The sequence below is a fragment of the Fusarium tjaetaba genome (assembly GCF_013396195.1).
Source record: "Fusarium tjaetaba strain NRRL 66243 chromosome Unknown NRRL66243_c0000217, whole genome shotgun sequence".
In the NCBI taxonomy this organism is placed as follows: domain Eukaryota; kingdom Fungi; phylum Ascomycota; class Sordariomycetes; order Hypocreales; family Nectriaceae; genus Fusarium; species Fusarium tjaetaba.
The window spans coordinates 51,358-68,415 of record NW_023501413.1 but is presented as its reverse complement, the minus strand read 5'-3'; the positions used below and the strand labels follow the sequence as shown (position 1 = coordinate 68,415).

Below are 17,058 nucleotides of genomic sequence, written 5' to 3'. Positions count from 1 at the left end.
TTGATGCAGGACTTGAAGGAAATGCAGTGGAATACTCAATACACAATCAATTTCTGTATTAATGAGTTCATGCGATGAAGTCAAGCTCCTGTTTCGTTGCAGATACGTGTAATATCATGATCACCAATTATTGCCCGAATCTTCAATTGTAGCACTAAGATCAATAATGGTCGCTGTGTAACCCATAAATCTCAGCGATTCATGCTATATGTATGCTCTTTTCTTACACCATCAACCATCTCGATATTCATGGAAGCTGCGTCTACAGTGCTAAATGGAAGCGGGCCCCTGTCAATTAATCTCGGCCGCATATGCGCGGCTAATGAACAAGCACAACCAATCATGTCTCACAACTCCAAGATTTTCAGCTCCCATGTCAACATGTAACCTCACACGTTAAAAAAAACAAGCAATTTCGCGATTTATTTATAATAACCCCTCGAAGCCCCTCTCCAGACTTCTTTAATAAACTCTCATATCGAGGGACCTTGTCAATCAACTGTGTTCAGTCTTGAGGCTTGCATATCCCTGCCCCCCTGTCCTGCGTTATCTCCAAAAATGTGACTTCATCTGTACGTGTGCATTATTACATTTTGACCGTACATCGATTCATATCCCCGAATGCCCGATCTCACACATGACATTCAACTTCCTTACTTGCTTCGACGTCCACAGCTTGTTCCGCCTCCGTATGTCCTCTGCCGTTCCTCAGCATCCGCCCGCATTTTGGCGATCAGATTGGCTCCGTTGAGATCGGAATCGGAATCTTCGGATTCACTCTCAGCGTCTGTATCTCCGGGAATGAGAAATGCATCCACATCTTTGGGCTGTGTTTTCTGCTTCTTCTGCTTCTTCATCTCTCGGCGCTTCGCTTTCTTTTCCGCGACGGTGACCTTGTTTTTGTTCCGCCGTCTGATTTCCTGGTTCTGCATGGCCTCCTCAACAAATGTGTCGAGTGCCTTTTTCTTTGCTGTAAAAAGCGGAATAGGCGAGCCTGCAAGTCTTGAAAACTTCATTGTAAGGTTGTACCAAAAGTTGCTGTATTGCTTGCTGGTCTTGATTCCCCTATGTTCTAGTTCCGCTGCTACGGCTTGTGACTCGCGCTCACTCAAGGACGCCGGCGTGGTCCAGTCGATTTCCCAGTTGTACTTTTGATTGGACTTGTCGCTTGTATCATGATTGAAGCCTTGCCTAGCGGCTATTTTCTTCTTGAACAAAGCAACTGTGGGCTTGATGGCGTGTTCTGAAACGCCATCGCGGATGATCGGGGGCTTGATTTCCTTCTCGGAAGGCTTGATCCAGTGCTTGTCTGTTCCTGGCTCTAATTGTTGCTCCTGGAGCTTCTTCTCAACTTCATCTTCAGACTCTGCTAAGCCTGTCGTGTAGTTAATGCGGGGAGGTCGCCTTGCGACAACCTTTGTGGGTGTTTCTTGTCTTGAGGCTGCGTCGTTCGCAGCAGTATCATCGGGGATAGATGGTAAAGGCGTGAAATCTTTTTCTGGGATTCATGTCAGTATGTGCACCTTACGCAAATCATGTGACCTACTTTGTTGAAGCCATCGAGCTCCTTTTGGAAGTGGAGGCGTCCAGTTCTTGGGCAGGAGTTTCGGCAATGTCATTGCCTTGGGCACAATAGCCCGCTGAGGAGGTGTTGAGTAAAGCTTCTTTTTGAAAGAGCTGACCTTGGCGGCAGTCCCGTTCTATGAGACTCTGCGCTCAGAAGGCCTGATAGCTTTGGCTTGCTCTTTGCTTTGCTGTATTCGTTCTGTAGGTGATGAAGTGGCGTACTCGTCTCCAGAAAGGGGAGAAATATCCGGGAAGGGAGTGTACACACTCTCGTTGTCACTCGCACGACCTCGTCCACCCGAGCCCTTAAGGATACCCCTCAAACCGAGAAGCGAATCCCGATGGTGAGGTCGGAACGGCGATGGTGTACCTGGAGTGTGGCTCTGCATAAGCTTCTCACCACTATAAACTGGCTGAAGCTCATAGATCGATGGTGAAAGACCCTTCTCAGTTTTGATCGGAGTGGAGAGATTTTTCTTCGAACTGCCAAACGAGTTGCTCAAATCCTTATCAGCCGAATCAAATGTGGCCTTCTCCTCAAGTGTTGTAGAGACAGCTTTCGGGGAGACGTCTTCCTGTGGTAGCTGATATGACACAGGTGGCGATGATCCAACGTTTTCATTCTCTTCCACCTCGTTGGTGTTGGCGTCATGAGACACCTCATCGTCACTTAGGTCAGGGAGGCCTTGGGATTCCTCCTCATCGTCGTCGTATTCCTTTTCGCCGTCTTTGGCGGGATGCGACTCGTACTGCTTGAGAGCAGAAATCTTCATGGGACTTGAGTAGCTCTCCTTTTTGATGTTCTTGATGTCCTCTTCGTCGAAGTCTTCTTCGTCGTCTGAGGATTGACCATACATTGAGCTGCTCTCTTGCTTTATAGCACGGATGTCTCCATCGTGAGACTCTTCATCACTGCTACCTTCGTCATCGCTGGAGTTGTATTGCTCAATGCTCTCTTTCTTGATGGATATCATGTCACTATCGTGAGCTTCCATCTTGATCTTCTTCGCTGCGGTATCATCGTGTTGGTATTCAGGCGCGGTGAAGGGCACGTCATGGTCGGGAGATGGGCAATTACTGCTGGAGAGTGAGGTATATTTCTTCGTCATCTGGCGACCAACCCAATCCCACAAAGGATCCGTGACGTGTGGCGAGGGCTCCCTCTGTTCATGGACAGGGACGGTCTCCTGAGGGGCAACCACAGGGTTGTCGGTGTTACTGGTGGTGGTGTGTTCAGTCGTAGTGGCTGGCTTCTGAACGTCGAGGGTATGCTCAACTGGTGTTGGGAGAGCTGGCTTGGCGGGGATCGTAGTCTCTTCATCTGAGAAATCAGAACTATCGGAGGGCTCCTGGGTAAGATCGATGTGCAAAGTGTTGATTGGTGTGGTGTCGCGTGCAACAGCTGGCTTAGTAGGTGTAGGACGCTTTGTCACAGAGGGAGACTGGGTCTTGCGCTGAGCGGCAACCTTTGGCTGCTTAGCAGAGTTCTCCGCCTTGATATCTTTGTCAGCTGTAGCGCGACCTTTGGCAGCCTTGCGCCTTGGGGACACTAGGACCCTGACGACCTCAATGTCCGAGTCGGGTTGATCTTCATCGTCTGCATCGATCGACACAGGGGTCTCGATTGAGTCGCCAACTCGTCGTCGCTTAACGTTTGCTTTCTGTTGTTCAAGCTGGCGCTTTTTCGGAGTAAGCTCAACCTTCTCATTGTCGTGGTCCGACTCATTCTCAATTTGGGTTACATTCTCATTTTGACTGGGTTTGGGAGAGATATGAGCAGGAGGGACAGATGTGCTTCGACTTGGGCCTGCAACGCTCGAGGTGAGGTTGGGTAAGGGTGCTTGAGGAGGCACAGAAGCACCTTGTGGCCCTCTAGTAGCTGGTCTCTTGTTCTGTCTTGCCAATGTTGTGCCTTTTGCAAGAACAGATGCTTTGATAGAGGCAAAGCCTCGGTTGATAGTCTCTTGCTGATCAGTCTTGAGCTTCTTGGTAGGTCGAGCTCGTGGGCTAGGCGCGACAAGTTTGCGCTTTGGTGACGGCTGAACCTTTTCGATCACACAGTCTGAATCAGAGCTCTCTCCAGATGAAATATCAAATGGTGTATTCGGTGAGTTTGCTTGAACTAGTTGACTTGTTCGTTTTGGAGTTTGTTGGCTTTGACTACTCGTCGGGGCTCGTTTTTGGGGGGGAGTCTCGGGAACACGTTCATTGCGTCCCTGGAGACGTCGCTTCTTCATGATTTGGGGGGATGACATGTTTTTGGAGATTGGGGTAGAGGGAATAGAGGGATGCAAAGATGCTGCGCGGGACAGTGAGGCTGATGCCTGCGATCTCTGCCTCTTGGGCTTCTGGCTTGGCTTGGCCATTGTTTGTTGTGACCCTGCGCGACTTGAGTTGGGGGAACTGGACTGGCTGCCACCTTTCACGCCTTTGGCTGGTGATGATTTGTTGCGCTTTTTGGTGCGCTGTTTGAGTTGTTGAGAGGACGGTGAAGACGAAAAGAAGTCGACAATCTTCGATTGCTCCATTGGTTTGGCGATATCACTCAGAGAGCGAAGACACCTGCCGGAGAATAAATGATGATGAATGTGCGAGTGACTTATTGGGGTTGCTTTGATATGAAAGACTTTCTGAAGAAAATAGCAAAGTAGCAGATAGCTGTATAACTGTATAACTGTTGAGGTGATGCTGATGATGCTAAAGTTGATATCTTTTGCAAGAGCGTGATGATGCGAGCGTAAAGAGTGAATGCGAGAACGTGAGCACGGAGAGGTGGGAGAAGAATTAACAGTAGAATGCAAAACAAATTGCCATTCAATAAACACAACAATAGGTAAAGGCGAGCGATCAATAATGCGCGCCAGTGTTTGTCATCGTCAACTGCAAGGCACTGTCGAAAAGGAGTTGTAGGCTGCTGGCACTGGCACGACACTGCTCATTCAAAAGCACGCATTTGTGGGAAACTAAGTGTTCGTCATAAGGCAAGGCTCATTCACGATGGTCCTTTTTTCCATTTTCCCAGCATCTATGGTATCATTACAGATCATCATGGTCTATGCACATTGACTCGTCCTCGCCGGCTACCTAAACCAGTTTTACATACGCTCTCGTCGGCGAGGAGCTGCCCGGATGATATCGTCCACACGAAGAAGAAGCTGGTTGATAATGTTAGAAATGTGTTTATAAAAGTCTTGGGATAAGTACTTACCTCTGCGGCTTCGCTGGCCGAAGACACCACAGCCTTCTTCAACTTGTAACTCTCGATAACACCGAGATCTCGCATATCAGTAATACCACCACCAGGGGTCGTCAGATCCAGGCCATAAGTGGTAAGACCATCGTAGAGAGCCTTGCGTAATCGGGCGACAAGGTCACCAGAGTCGAGACCAGCGTTGTCGGCAAGGATAGTAGGAAGTTGTCGGAGAGCAACGGCAAAGCTAGAGACAGCCAGCTGTCGCTTACCCTCAACTCGGGTAGCAGCGCCCTCAACCGCCTTGGCCATAAGCATCTCAGCACAACCACCACCAAGGGTGGTTCGGGGTTCCTTGACAGTCTGTGACAGAACAGCAAGGGCATCGTGCAGACTTCGCTCGGCCTCATCGAGGAGCTGTTCTGTGGCACCTCGGAGGACAATTGTGCAAGCTTCACCACCAGCCACACCGGAGAACTTGATGAGAGTATCTTCTCCAATAATGACCTCCTCAATAACGTCGCAGTGACCAAGCTTGACTTGATCGGGATGGTCAAAGGTCGAGGCAATCTCACCGCCTGTGACAAGGGCAAGACGCTCAATACCGTCAAAGTCAGCATGCTCAATTGACATAATGCCAGCATCAGTAAACAGCTGCTCGGGCCAGTTGTAGATAAGCTGTCGGTTGATGAAGCAGTTGATGCCGTGTGCCTTGATCTTCTCAACCTTGGCCTTCATCTTCTCCTTCTCGGCCTTCTCAAGCTCAGCAAGCTTGCTTGTTGAGCCAACCTTAACACGAGCACCAAAGATCTTGACCTTGTCGGTGTCCATGGAGGTGTTGGCTACCAGAATCTTGGCCTTCTCTAGTCGCTTGGGCTGGTTGACACCGATCTTCTTATCAAGAATGAAACCTTCGTCGAGGTAGGAGTCACTGAGTTTGCCTCCGGCCTTCTTGATGATCTGGATGTGGTTGAGGTCGGACGACTTGAGTCGGAGGACCGCATCAACGGCCAATTCGGCGAACTGTTTGCGGTCCTGGGCCAGGACTTTGGAGCTGAGTGTTGTTCGGGCAATGGCAAGTAGATCTTGTCGGAAGGCCTCGGGGTTCTTGCTGTGATCAACGGCTGATCCTTCCAATGCCTTCAGCGCAGCCTGGCTGGCTATCCGGTAGCCCTCGATGATAGTCTGGGGGTGGATCTTCTTGTCGACCAGCTTCTCCGCCTCTCTCAACAGCTCGGCAGCGAGAACAGCAACGGAGGTAGTACCGTCACCGACTTCGTCATCTTGGACCTTCGAAATGTTGACCAGAACCTTTGCGGCAGCGTTGTCGAGGGCGATCGACTTGAGGATTGTGGCACCGTCGTTGGTAACCATGATTTCGGCGGTGGAGCTAGCATCATGTTAGAAGGGGGGTTGTCGATACCGCAAGATGGGCGCAACGTACGCTGACTGGAGAATCTTGTCCATACCCTTAGGACCAAGGGTGCTCTTTACGAGATCACCGACGGCGATGGCACCGACAAAGGCGGAGAGACGAGCATTCTCACCCTTCTCCTCCGTAGTGCCCTCCTCAAAAATTTGGGTTGGTTGGAAAGACTAGGAGGGGCATGTTAGCATACGGTATACTCGATATGAGAAGATGAAGTGCTTCAACAAGCAATCCTCTCCAAAAGAAGAAACATACCATGATGGGCTAACAATGTGACTTGGTACACGGCGAAACCTATAAAAACGTAAAAGGTTATCGTCGTCGTCAACGTCAATATGCTTCAGCCTTGGGGTAGACGTTGCAGCCTTTTTTTCTGGAGCTCCCATCCAGCTTAGCAACCGCAGCCCCTCCACTCCCAGGGGCCAGCAAAGCCCACACGTGATTTGCCCCGCGGTGGGAGCCTCGAGCTTCGGCCAGTATTATCATTTCTCCGCATCACGCACACTTTCGTCGGGAAAGTTGAAGGAGAACACCAAATTTGTGCTGAACTAGGTTGGCCACCGCAACATCAAGACTCCGCACGATCCCGAGCGACATTCTGCGCCGTTCTAGACAAGCATTTGCGTGTCTTCCAGAGGTCATATCTCCCGCGCGCAAAAAGGCCATTTTCGCAAACCTGTGCTCGGTAGCCAAACCCTCCCAAACCCTCGAAAAAAACCGTACAGAATCGAGCGAGAGCGGGGCATTTTTTCTTGCACCCCTCCAACAACCAAATATCGCCCAGCATGGCGCCCTCTTTCGACCACCTCCGCGAGGCCGACCTTGACGATGACGAGTTCAACGATGATGATATTGATATCTCCGATCTGCGAGAACGATTCGAGGTTTCGCTGGAGCAAGGCTATGACAGCTTCGTGGTTATCGATGGCCTGCCTCAAGTCACAGAGGATCAGAAGCCCAAGCTTGTCAAGTTCTTGTTGAAGAAGCTCAACACAGTCGGCAAGACACGTGAGGACTTGATACATATGCCCATGGGTGACGATGGAAAGTCTTTGCGGTAGGTGACATACTTGGAACTAAAGAAGCATCGAACTTGGAGCTGATACCGTTTTTCAAGATTCGCCTTTGTCGAATACTCCTCGCCCGCTGAGGCTGCTGCCGCTACTCGCGAGCTCGACCTCACCCCCCTCGACAAGAAGCACACCCTCCGCGTCAACAAGTTCACCGACATCGAGCGATATGGACGAGAAGGCCGTATCGACGAGACCTACCAACCCCCTCACATCGACGAGTTCACCGAGAAGGAGCATCTGCGATGGTTCCTCAAGGATCCCTCAGGCCGCGGCCGAGACCAGTTCGTTATGTACAAGGGCGAGAGCGTCGGCGTCTATTGGAACAACGAGAAGGATCAACCTGAGAACATTGTTGAGCGACAGCACTGGACTGAGACATTTGTCCAGTGGTCTCCTCTCGGCACGTACCTCACCTCTGTCCATGCCCAGGGTGTCCAGCTTTGGGGCGGTCCTTCGTGGACGCGACAGGCCCGATTCGCTCACCCCTTCGTGAACCTGGTCGCTTTCTCTCCTGGTGAGAAGTACATCGTCACCTGGTCTAACCGCCCTATCTCCATCCCCGACGAGGGCCACCCTGCCCTTTCGATCGACGACCATGGCAAGAACTACGTGATCTGGGACATTGCTACTGCTGCTCCTCTGCGATCTTTCGCCAACCTCGAGCCCCCCAAGGTTGAGGAAGGCAAGGCCCCGCCTAAGATGCAGTGGCCTGCCTTCAAGTGGTCTGCTGATGACAAGTACGTTGCTCGCCTGAACCCCGGCCAGTCTATCTCCGTATACGAACTCCCCCGCATGAACCTTCTCGATAAGACCTCCATCAAGATCGAGGGTGTTGTAGACTTCGACTGGGCTCCTGCTACCCCCAAGCGAGATGGTGTCAAGGACTATGAGCAGCTGTTCTGCTACTGGACTCCTGAAATTGGCAGCAACCCCGCCAAGGTCGGCTTGATGAGCATTCCCTCAAAACAGGTCGTTCGATCCCTGAACCTCTTCAGCGTTAGCGACGCTAAGCTTCATTGGCAATCCGAGGCTGCCTACATTTGCGTTAAGGTCGACAGACACTCCAAGTCGAAGAAGTCTCAAGCAACCACACTCGAGATTTTCCGTGTCAAGGAGAAGGGTGTCCCTGTTGAGGTCGTTGACACTATTAAGGATACCGTTATCAACTTTGCCTGGGAGCCCAAGGGTGACAGGTTTGCCATCATCTCCACAACCGAGCCCGTGGGCGTTACTGCTGTCCCACCCAAGACTGCAGTTTCTTTCTTCTGCCCTGAGAAGGCCAAGAAGGGCCAACAAGTGGGTAACTTCAAGCACCTCCGAACGCTTGACAAGAAGAACAGCAACGCCATCTACTGGTCACCCCGCGGTCGCTTTGTTGTTATTGCTACCATTGCCAACCAGCAGAGCTCGGATCTCGACTTCTTCGACCTTGATTTCGAGGGCGAGAAGCCCGAGTCCGACAAGGACCTTACTGCCAACCTCCAGGCTATGAACACCGCCGACCACTACGGTGTCACAGATGTTGAGTGGGACCCTTCAGGCCGATTCGTCGCCTCATGGGCTTCCGCTTGGAAGCACTCGGTATGCTCCATCTATCAAACTTACTATGATATATATACTGACCTGATCTAGATGGAAAACGGATACCACATTTACGATTTCAAGGGTGAGGCTCTGCGAGAAGAGCCCCTTGAGAAGTTCAAGCAGTTCTCATGGCGCCCTCGGCCCGCAACTCTGCTCACCAAGGAGGAGCAGAAGGCTGTGCGCAAGAACCTTCGAGAATACAGCCGCGTCTTTGAGCAAGAAGATGCTGACCGTGGTGCTTCTGCTGACTTGGCTGTGGTTGAGGCTCGCCGACACATGCTCGAGGAGTGGTACAACTGGCGGGAGTCTGTTGAGGCCGAGATTCTGGAAGAGCGCGAAGCTCTTGGCCTACCAAAGGATCCCCATGCTCCTCTGCTAGAGGCTTACACAAAGTCTCTCGAGGGCTTAACATCGGATGCGGATCGGGTGATTGAGGAGATTGTGGAGGAGGTTCTTGAGGAGAGTGAGGAGATCCTCGCATAGACGTCTTCACTGCATTTGCATGGGAGTGATTTGCTTGTATCTCGGTAGAAAAACTGGTTAGGGCGAGGGGTCACGTAATGAAATTCATTGTCATGTTCACACGAGAGATAGGTCCAGCTCCTTGGACTTTCTAAAAGCATTTCGGAGTATTCTCCGTTCATACATATCACTTGCTCCTCACTGTTTGCTAAGTGATACGACGTAGTTGTCTTGGTCACAAATCCGTTTCTGAACACATTCATCTCAATCGCTTGTCTACCTATCCACGATGCATAACAATATCTTCTGGCCCAAGACAGCAGCTGAAAATCTTGGCTTTTCCGGGGGGGATCTTGTCAAACTCACACTCTCAACAACAAACTTGTTTGTTCCAGCACCAAGGCAACTTGTTTTCATACTCGAATGTTTGCCAAGAGAACATGAGAGGCTGTCTCGGCACTTCCAACCATTCTTAGCAATCTCTTGATGTCTCTACTGTCCTCGATATTCGCTTTCGTACGGAGTACATATCTACGTTTCCCTGACGGCCAGCCTCTCTTCTTGGCGATGTCCTCAATGTGCTTGATGCCAAGATATCACAAAAACAAATCTGCCGTCCAAAAGCCCTACAACGAACCGTGATATCCGTCCCAGCTCGGCGATGACTTTGGGGCGGCATACAGGTCTCGGGTGTTTGTCGCACGCAGCCTGCCCAAATCGGACTGCAACCGCTAGGGGCCATACATTTCCGCCACTTCATATTAAATGTCCTCAGATTAATACATATAAACATCAATACTAAATCTTTCCACGAGTGAGCTGATAGCGGCTCGTATTCAAGAAAGGGGCAGACCTGGTCATGAACTGGGTTATTTAATGTGTCAAGCGGTCTGCTTGCGACTGGGCTCATCACTCCAAAACTCAGCTCTCCGTACTTGTCATTAATTGTACCTTGCCTATATCAGATTACTCCTACGATATCGCGTCTTCAGATAGTATTCGAGCGAACACGACTTTATATTTGCCTGTGTCATCAATATTTCAAACTCCTGCCCGAACCATTGCTCAGTTCTCCCTGCATGATGCGCGACGCCCTCCTTATTCTCAGTGGCATTACTGCCATAGCCACAACATATGCTTCTCCGGTAGCTTCATCAACGACTTCAATAATTACTTCGCCTGTCGCCACATCAATACCTGATCCAGTTGCGCCTCCCGTTTTCGCAGCTGTTACAACTCCAGAGGATATATACGCGGTCATTCGAGAGGTCAGCCGTTTAGCATCTGACATATATTTTACTGCCAGTAATATTGGAGGCCATGGTGTAGAAGTCGGAATAATAGGGGTACTACAGGTTTTCCTTATTTACTTGACATGTAACTGACCTGTTGGAAGAATACATACCTCCGATGTCGAGATATGATTGAAGGGGTCCAGCAGGCGTTCGACAAGGTCGGCGGTCGGCCCCAAACCCCTTTCTCGTATGAGAATCAAAAGGGTATTTGTTCCATGTTCGACTTAGTACGTAACATATCTGCAGTTCTCGTTGCGAGACATGACAGATGATTTGGAGCGACTCTTGATCAACTGATACTGACATTCCTTTCCAGTTCGGCATCAACCAATCAAAGCTCATCACAATGTTAGTGAGAGATCTGGAGAGTATATCGAGGGACGGCTTTATCGACCACTTTGGGGATTGCTTCCAGCGACTTCAACCTGCACTGAACATGTTTATTGAAGAACTGGCATCTTATGCGCCTGATTGTGAGTTCGAGATGCTGAGGAGAAAGGACCAGCTTGAGGTTGGGTTGAGTAGTGCACTGGGAAGGGTGCTGGACTATCGGGCGGGACGTGCCCCAGACCGCATTCCTTTGTCATTAGACTGAGGTCATCATATTGGCTCTTTTTTTTACAATTATGACTTATCAACTTGATCTTGATGGCTGCTGAGCTTCTGTCCGATTTGACGACCATCTCCCTCGATAATGGATCAAACCGCAGTGAGGTTGCGACTCGGTTGGCGTTCATGGATTACAACCAGTCACACTTTGATAAGGGAGCGAGCCCTATCTGAGAACACACAGATGAGTAAATCATGTAGGGGGATTATTATGCTATTACAAAAAACGAAACACACAAGACATTTAAGAGGAGCTATGACATCTGATCCTTCAGGCTATAGCTCACACTGAGCGGTCAAGAATTACAAAATGTTGAGATGCTTGCCTGCAACCCTACACGAAGCCCCTAGTTCCTCTTATCTACAATTTCCCTCTGCTATTACCTACTCCATCTACCGTGATTGAAATTGCCAATTTAGGAAACGCAACAGACTCGAGGATGTAAATGATGAATTACGCGTCTGACGAGTTCAATTTGACAAACTTTGCTACCCTAGAGAAATTTTGAAGTTTATCTTCAAGTTTCATCAAGGGCGGAAGCCAGAGGGTCCCCGAAGCACAGACCATCCGATCCGGGGTGCACACAAGCGAAGCCCACAAAAAGAGAAAGTCAGAACAGAACAGTGTGAAGAGTAGAGAGTCAATTCAGGTTGGTGAATCCAGCAGCTTTGCAGCTACGGAGTACTGGTATGAAACTGTAACTGATGAATTGCGCACCTCTATTGGAGGATAAAGCTTCCAACATAACTCCCAGCGGGGAACACAGCACCTTGTCTTCCTGTGTCCATTTCTCACAAGAATTACTTCCTCCCTGCATTGCTCTTTGACCCTCAATGACACAGCTTCAGCCTTCACATGCTTAACAATGCAAGGGAACCTCGATTCGATCACAGCTAGACATTTGGAGATCGAGTTTTTACCACTACTATGGTACCTACAGCCACAAGGAGGCAAGAAAACTTAGAACTCCTCATCTAAGTTGATAAAAAGACTTAGGTATGCTTAGTATACTTTACTAGAGCTTTAGACCAGTTTATTTTGGCACCCTGACTCGACGTCAGAAGTTTTCTTGCTCCCCGGTGCTGTCTTACACTCGAGTCTTGGCCCTGGACCAACCGTCCTGCGGTGGGATGGTCTGGATCGCCTACAGTGAGAATACACTGCCAACACGGCCTTCATACCTGGCGCAAGCCATAACCCCTCTCCCCTCGACTGGTGCAATTCCTCGTCAGTCTCTGGCCTTCTCTGTAACGCCCGTGCCATGCTGGTGTGGCCGGCGCCCGTCAGCAATGGCTGGAGGGTGAGAAAAAAAAGAGAAAAGCATCACAATTCTATTCTACAGCCATGTAATTCTATTATGATCCTAAATAAAATCTTCCAAGACTCATCATAAGTTTTGAAAAGATGCTAAATTCTTAGCATAGAAAATACAATATTTAGGATGAATCAACATAAAATCATCATAAGGTACACGATTCCTGCATACCTTACGTACCTTTTTTCTTACCCCCCGAGGGACAATTCCAGGGCAGGGCAAAAGAAGGGGTCACTCGTAAAACCCGGGCTCCTACCCCAACCTTTTCCTCCGTTTTCCATTTCCAACCTGCTCTTTCATTCCACCTAGAATCACATTTTATCAGTATCTTTTATCAATAACGTTACTCGCTGCTGTTTAAATCGTGAGGCTTCGACTTGGACCCTCTACGCTCCCCTCCTGCCGCGTCGGCTCCGCACCTTCTTACCTACCTACCTACGAACGAACGAACGAACGGTGGTGTGACGTGACTGCCCAACCAAGAAGATATCGATCGAATCTCATCCCTTCCATGGCCGTTGCCGATTCACCGCACTAAGCTTCCATCTCATCCTCTCTGATGGGTTCCATGTGATCAATCACATCGTCAACCTTTATCAAAATGCTGCGACGACCTCCGGGCGAGGGGCGTCGGGCCCAACAGCAACAGAGACTCTTCATCGCCTTTGCTATCATTCTTCTTCCCTGGCTACAGCTTGTTGATGCTCAGCAGCAGCATCGACCAGTTGAACCAGGTCTACCACAACTGCAGCGCCCCGGCGGCCGCAGTCAGCAGCTAGCCGATGATGCCGTGCATCAATGGGCCGCGACGCCCGTTGACGTGACTAAGTCGGCCCGCGAGACCGTCAAGAATGTGAGGCGGGCTTCCGTTGCCAACCAGCGACAGCGACAACAGAAGAACGAGCCTGCCCGTAAGAACCGGAAGAGAGAATACGAAACCGAAAACGAACATATAATTATCCCTGACGATGCGAGCGCCCTCGCAACTTTGGCTCCGGCTCAGTCCGTAGGAGCACCAAACCCTTCACGACAACGGTCCAGCAGCATTCCTGCTTCTGGGCTTGCCTCGCCGCAGATTGCGCGGAGTCTGAAGGATTGGGAAGTGGAAGACTTTGTTCTTCTGGCGACCGTCGATGGAGACCTATACGCCAACGACCGAAGAACCGGAAAAGAGCGTTGGCATCTCGAAGTCGACCACCCTATGGTAGAGACTAAACACTACCGTTCAGAGAGGTCCATTCTGGATGAAAATTATCGCCAAGTCGACCATTATGTTTGGGCTGTTGAGCCTAACCGTGACGGTGGAATATACCTCTGGGCCCCCGATTCCAATCGTGGATTTGTCAAAACTGGCTTTACCATGAAGAAGCTTGTCGAAGAACTGGCCCCTTACGCCGACGAGAGCTCCCCCGTCGTCTATACTGGCGATAAGAAGACCACCATGATTACTCTTGATGCAGCCACAGGGAGAGTTCTCAAGTGGTTCGGTGCTACAGGGTCTCATGTTAACGAAGCCGAAAGCTGCGCACGCCCCGACACGTTGTACGACGAAAACAACCAGGAGTGTAGCTCTACAGGAACAATCACATTGGGGAGGACCGAATATACTGTTGATATCCAGCGACGTGATGATGGTCTTCCTATCGCTACCCTCAGATACTCTGAGTGGAGCCCTAATAACTACGACAGTGACCTATTTCAACAGCACCAGTCTTCATTAGATAAGAAGTACATCACAAGCCAGCACGACGGCAAGGTCTACGCGTTTGACTACGCAAGATCTGAAAAGGCAGAGCCGCTTTTCAGCGAACACTTCGCTGCACCTGTAGCCCGAGTCTTTGATGTATGCCGACCAGGAGATGCTACATCAGACAGTAACCCCGATCTTGTGGTCCTCCCTCAACCGCCAATGCCCCCACAAGACGAGACCCACGCCCGTATGCGCAGCAACAGCATCTTTCTCAACCAGACTCGGACTGGGGACTGGTACGTCATGTCTGGACGATCATACCCTCTTATTATACATGCCCCTATCGCTCAACTATCCCGTCCCGATTGGTGGGACATTGCTCCCTCTTGGGACACCATCAACCAAACCAAACTCTCGAAGGTCTTGGTAGGCACACATTTCCTCGATACCGTCAACAACAGAGGTGGCACACATACGCCAAGTTTGCCCGCCGGTGCCATCGAAGGTCCAGAAGTGTATGACGTATATGATGGCCACGACGATTTTGAGAATAATGACTCGAAAACCACGGACCTGACATTTTCGGATGAGCCTACCTTCCTTACCAACGCCAAAAAGCTGCCTCTAATTGCTGCACAAAGCGTCAAGGATTTCATTACCAACCCCGTGGTCATCATCATATTCGTTTCGTTGCTCTATTTCAATAACAAGAATATCCGTCGTCACCTCCAGCGAGGGAAGAGAAGGGGGTTTTGGAACGAATTGCAGAATATACTGGGTTTTGTTGAGGCCCCTGTCTACACAGCGCAACCGGATGAAGTTGATAGCAGCGACACTGACGGCAACGTTGACTACTTGGCCGACCCAGCCAATGAAGAACCCAAGCCCGCAGCACCTAGGGAAAGTTTGGAGGAGAAGGTCAAAGAATCCGTGGTCCCCGCCCCTGAATCATCCAAATTGGAGCCCGAAACTTTACCCCAAACGCCTATAAGAGAGATAGAGCTCAGTGATAGGGAAGAGACCCCGAAGCCCAAGAGGAAGACCGGCAAGAGGTCAGTAGATACTCCCGATACTCCTCAACCTCAATCCAAGGCTACGGCCACAAATGAAAGTCAGGATGGTGGAGCCCCTGAAAAGAAGAAGAAGGCTCACAGAGGTAGACGTGGGGGTGTCAAACATCGCAAGGGTCGTGCTCAGGAAACCTCACTATCTCGAGGCGATGATCCGGCTACGGCCACTGTCGAGGATGCGGTCAACAACGCGAAGAAGCTGGGCGAGAGGCCCAGCCTCGAGCCGGACGTAATGACCGTGCATGACGACATGCAGTCTGTGACAGGCTCGACGATTCGTATGGGAAACATCGAGGTGAACACGGATGAGCAATTGGGCACAGGAAGCAATGGCACTCTAGTCTTTGCTGGCAAATTTGATGGAAGAGCGGTTGCCGTCAAACGCATGTTGATCCAGTTTTATGACATCGCGTCCCAAGAGACAAGGCTATTGAGAGAGAGTGATGATCACCCGAATGGTAAGCTATTATGCCATTGAAGAACCAACACTCTAACACTTGCAGTTATTCGATATTACTCCCAACAGATCCGCGATGGGTTTCTCTACATTGCCCTGGAGCGTTGCGCCGCTTCATTAGCCGACGTGGTCGAAAAGCCCAACTATTTCCGGGATCTTGCCAACGCCGGCCGTCACGATTTGCCAAACATCCTTTACCAGATCACCAACGGCATCAGCCACCTACATGAACTCCGAATCGTCCATCGTGACCTCAAGCCGCAGAACATTTTGGTCAATATGGGCAAGGATGGCAAGCCTAGAATGCTAGTCTCTGATTTCGGACTTTGCAAGAAGCTGGAGGGTGGCCAATCATCCTTCGGCGCCACTACGGGTCGTGCCGCTGGAACATCAGGCTGGCGTGCTCCTGAGCTTCTGCTCGACGACGATGCTCGAGAAGGTGCCATGATGGAGGCCAGCACCCAAAGCGGCTCCGGCTCGGTTTTGGACGATAACATGATGCCCCGGCGTGCTACTCGTGCGATTGACATTTTCTCGCTCGGACTGGTCTTCTTCTATGTTTTGACCAACGGATCCCATCCTTTTGATTGCGGCGATCGCTATATGCGAGAGGTCAATATTCGAAAGGGGCAGTATAACCTGGACCTCCTCGACTCTCTCGGAGACTTTGCCTACGAGGCTAAGGACCTTATCGCCTCCATGCTTGAAGCAGACCCCAAGAACCGTCCTAATGCGAAGGAAATCATGGCCCATCCCTTCTTCTGGTCCCCGAAGAAGAGGCTTGCATTCCTTTGCGACGTGTCGGACCACTTTGAAAAGGAGCCAAGGGACCCCCCTTCGCCCGCCCTGGTCGAGCTTGAAAGGCACGCAGGGGAGGTCACTCATGACTTCTTGAAGGTCTTACCACGTGACTTCGTTGACTCTCTCGGGAAGCAGCGCAAATACACGGGTAACCGGCTTCTTGACCTGCTTCGGGCCCTACGGAATAAGAAAAACCATTATGAAGATATGCCTGAGGCACTCAAAAAGACCGTGGGGTCCCTGCCTGAAGGTTATCTTGCATTTTGGACCGTCAGATTCCCAATGTTATTGCTTATTTGTTGGAACGTGGTCTGGAGCGTGCGGTGGGACGGGTCGGACAGATTCCGCGAGTATTATGAACCCGCGGCCCTTTAGGCACCTTTATCCTAAGCGACGAAAGGATTTAGGCAATTTAGTGTAATTTTAGGGAGTCTTTACTGAGTTTATTTTGACATCCTCTTCTAAAGTCTCACGTTTTCTTGCTCCTTGAGGCTGCCTTCTCAATTGCGCCGAGAC

The 17,058-nt window shown here is 50.4% G+C and overlaps 4 protein-coding genes across 4 annotated transcripts; 3 read left to right on the top strand and 1 right to left on the bottom strand.

The window, feature by feature from the left end:
* Nucleotides 1–653: 653 nt before the first annotated feature.
* On the bottom strand, nt 654–6,443 carry FTJAE_9538 (t-complex 1 subunit beta; the record flags this gene model as incomplete). The annotated part of the gene is made up of 7 exons (XM_037356468.1): nt 654–1,498; nt 1,547–1,640; nt 1,710–4,128; nt 4,666–4,721; nt 4,775–6,146; nt 6,201–6,352; nt 6,441–6,443. 7 exons carry the CDS (start codon nt 6,441–6,443, stop codon nt 654–656), a joined length of 4,941 nt encoding a protein of 1,646 aa, XP_037203375.1.
* A 527-nt stretch (nt 6,444–6,970) lies between these two features.
* On the top strand, nt 6,971–9,325 carry FTJAE_9537 (eukaryotic translation initiation factor 3 subunit B; the record flags this gene model as incomplete). Its single annotated transcript, XM_037356467.1, has 3 exons — nt 6,971–7,242; nt 7,303–8,839; nt 8,891–9,325. The coding sequence occupies 3 exons, from the start codon at nt 6,971–6,973 to the stop codon at nt 9,323–9,325; spliced, it is 2,244 nt and encodes a 747-aa protein (XP_037203374.1).
* A 1,061-nt stretch (nt 9,326–10,386) lies between these two features.
* FTJAE_9536 (transforming acidic coiled-coil containing protein) lies at nt 10,387–11,194 on the top strand (the record flags this gene model as incomplete). The annotated part of the gene is made up of 3 exons (XM_037356466.1): nt 10,387–10,572; nt 10,701–10,826; nt 10,916–11,194. 3 exons carry the CDS (start codon nt 10,387–10,389, stop codon nt 11,192–11,194), a joined length of 591 nt encoding a protein of 196 aa, XP_037203373.1.
* Nucleotides 11,195–13,125: 1,931 nt separating this feature from the next.
* On the top strand, nt 13,126–16,917 carry FTJAE_9535 (IRE kinase; the record flags this gene model as incomplete). The annotated part of the gene is made up of 2 exons (XM_037356465.1): nt 13,126–15,742; nt 15,788–16,917. 2 exons carry the CDS (start codon nt 13,126–13,128, stop codon nt 16,915–16,917), a joined length of 3,747 nt encoding a protein of 1,248 aa, XP_037203372.1.
* Nucleotides 16,918–17,058: the final 141 nt, after the last annotated feature.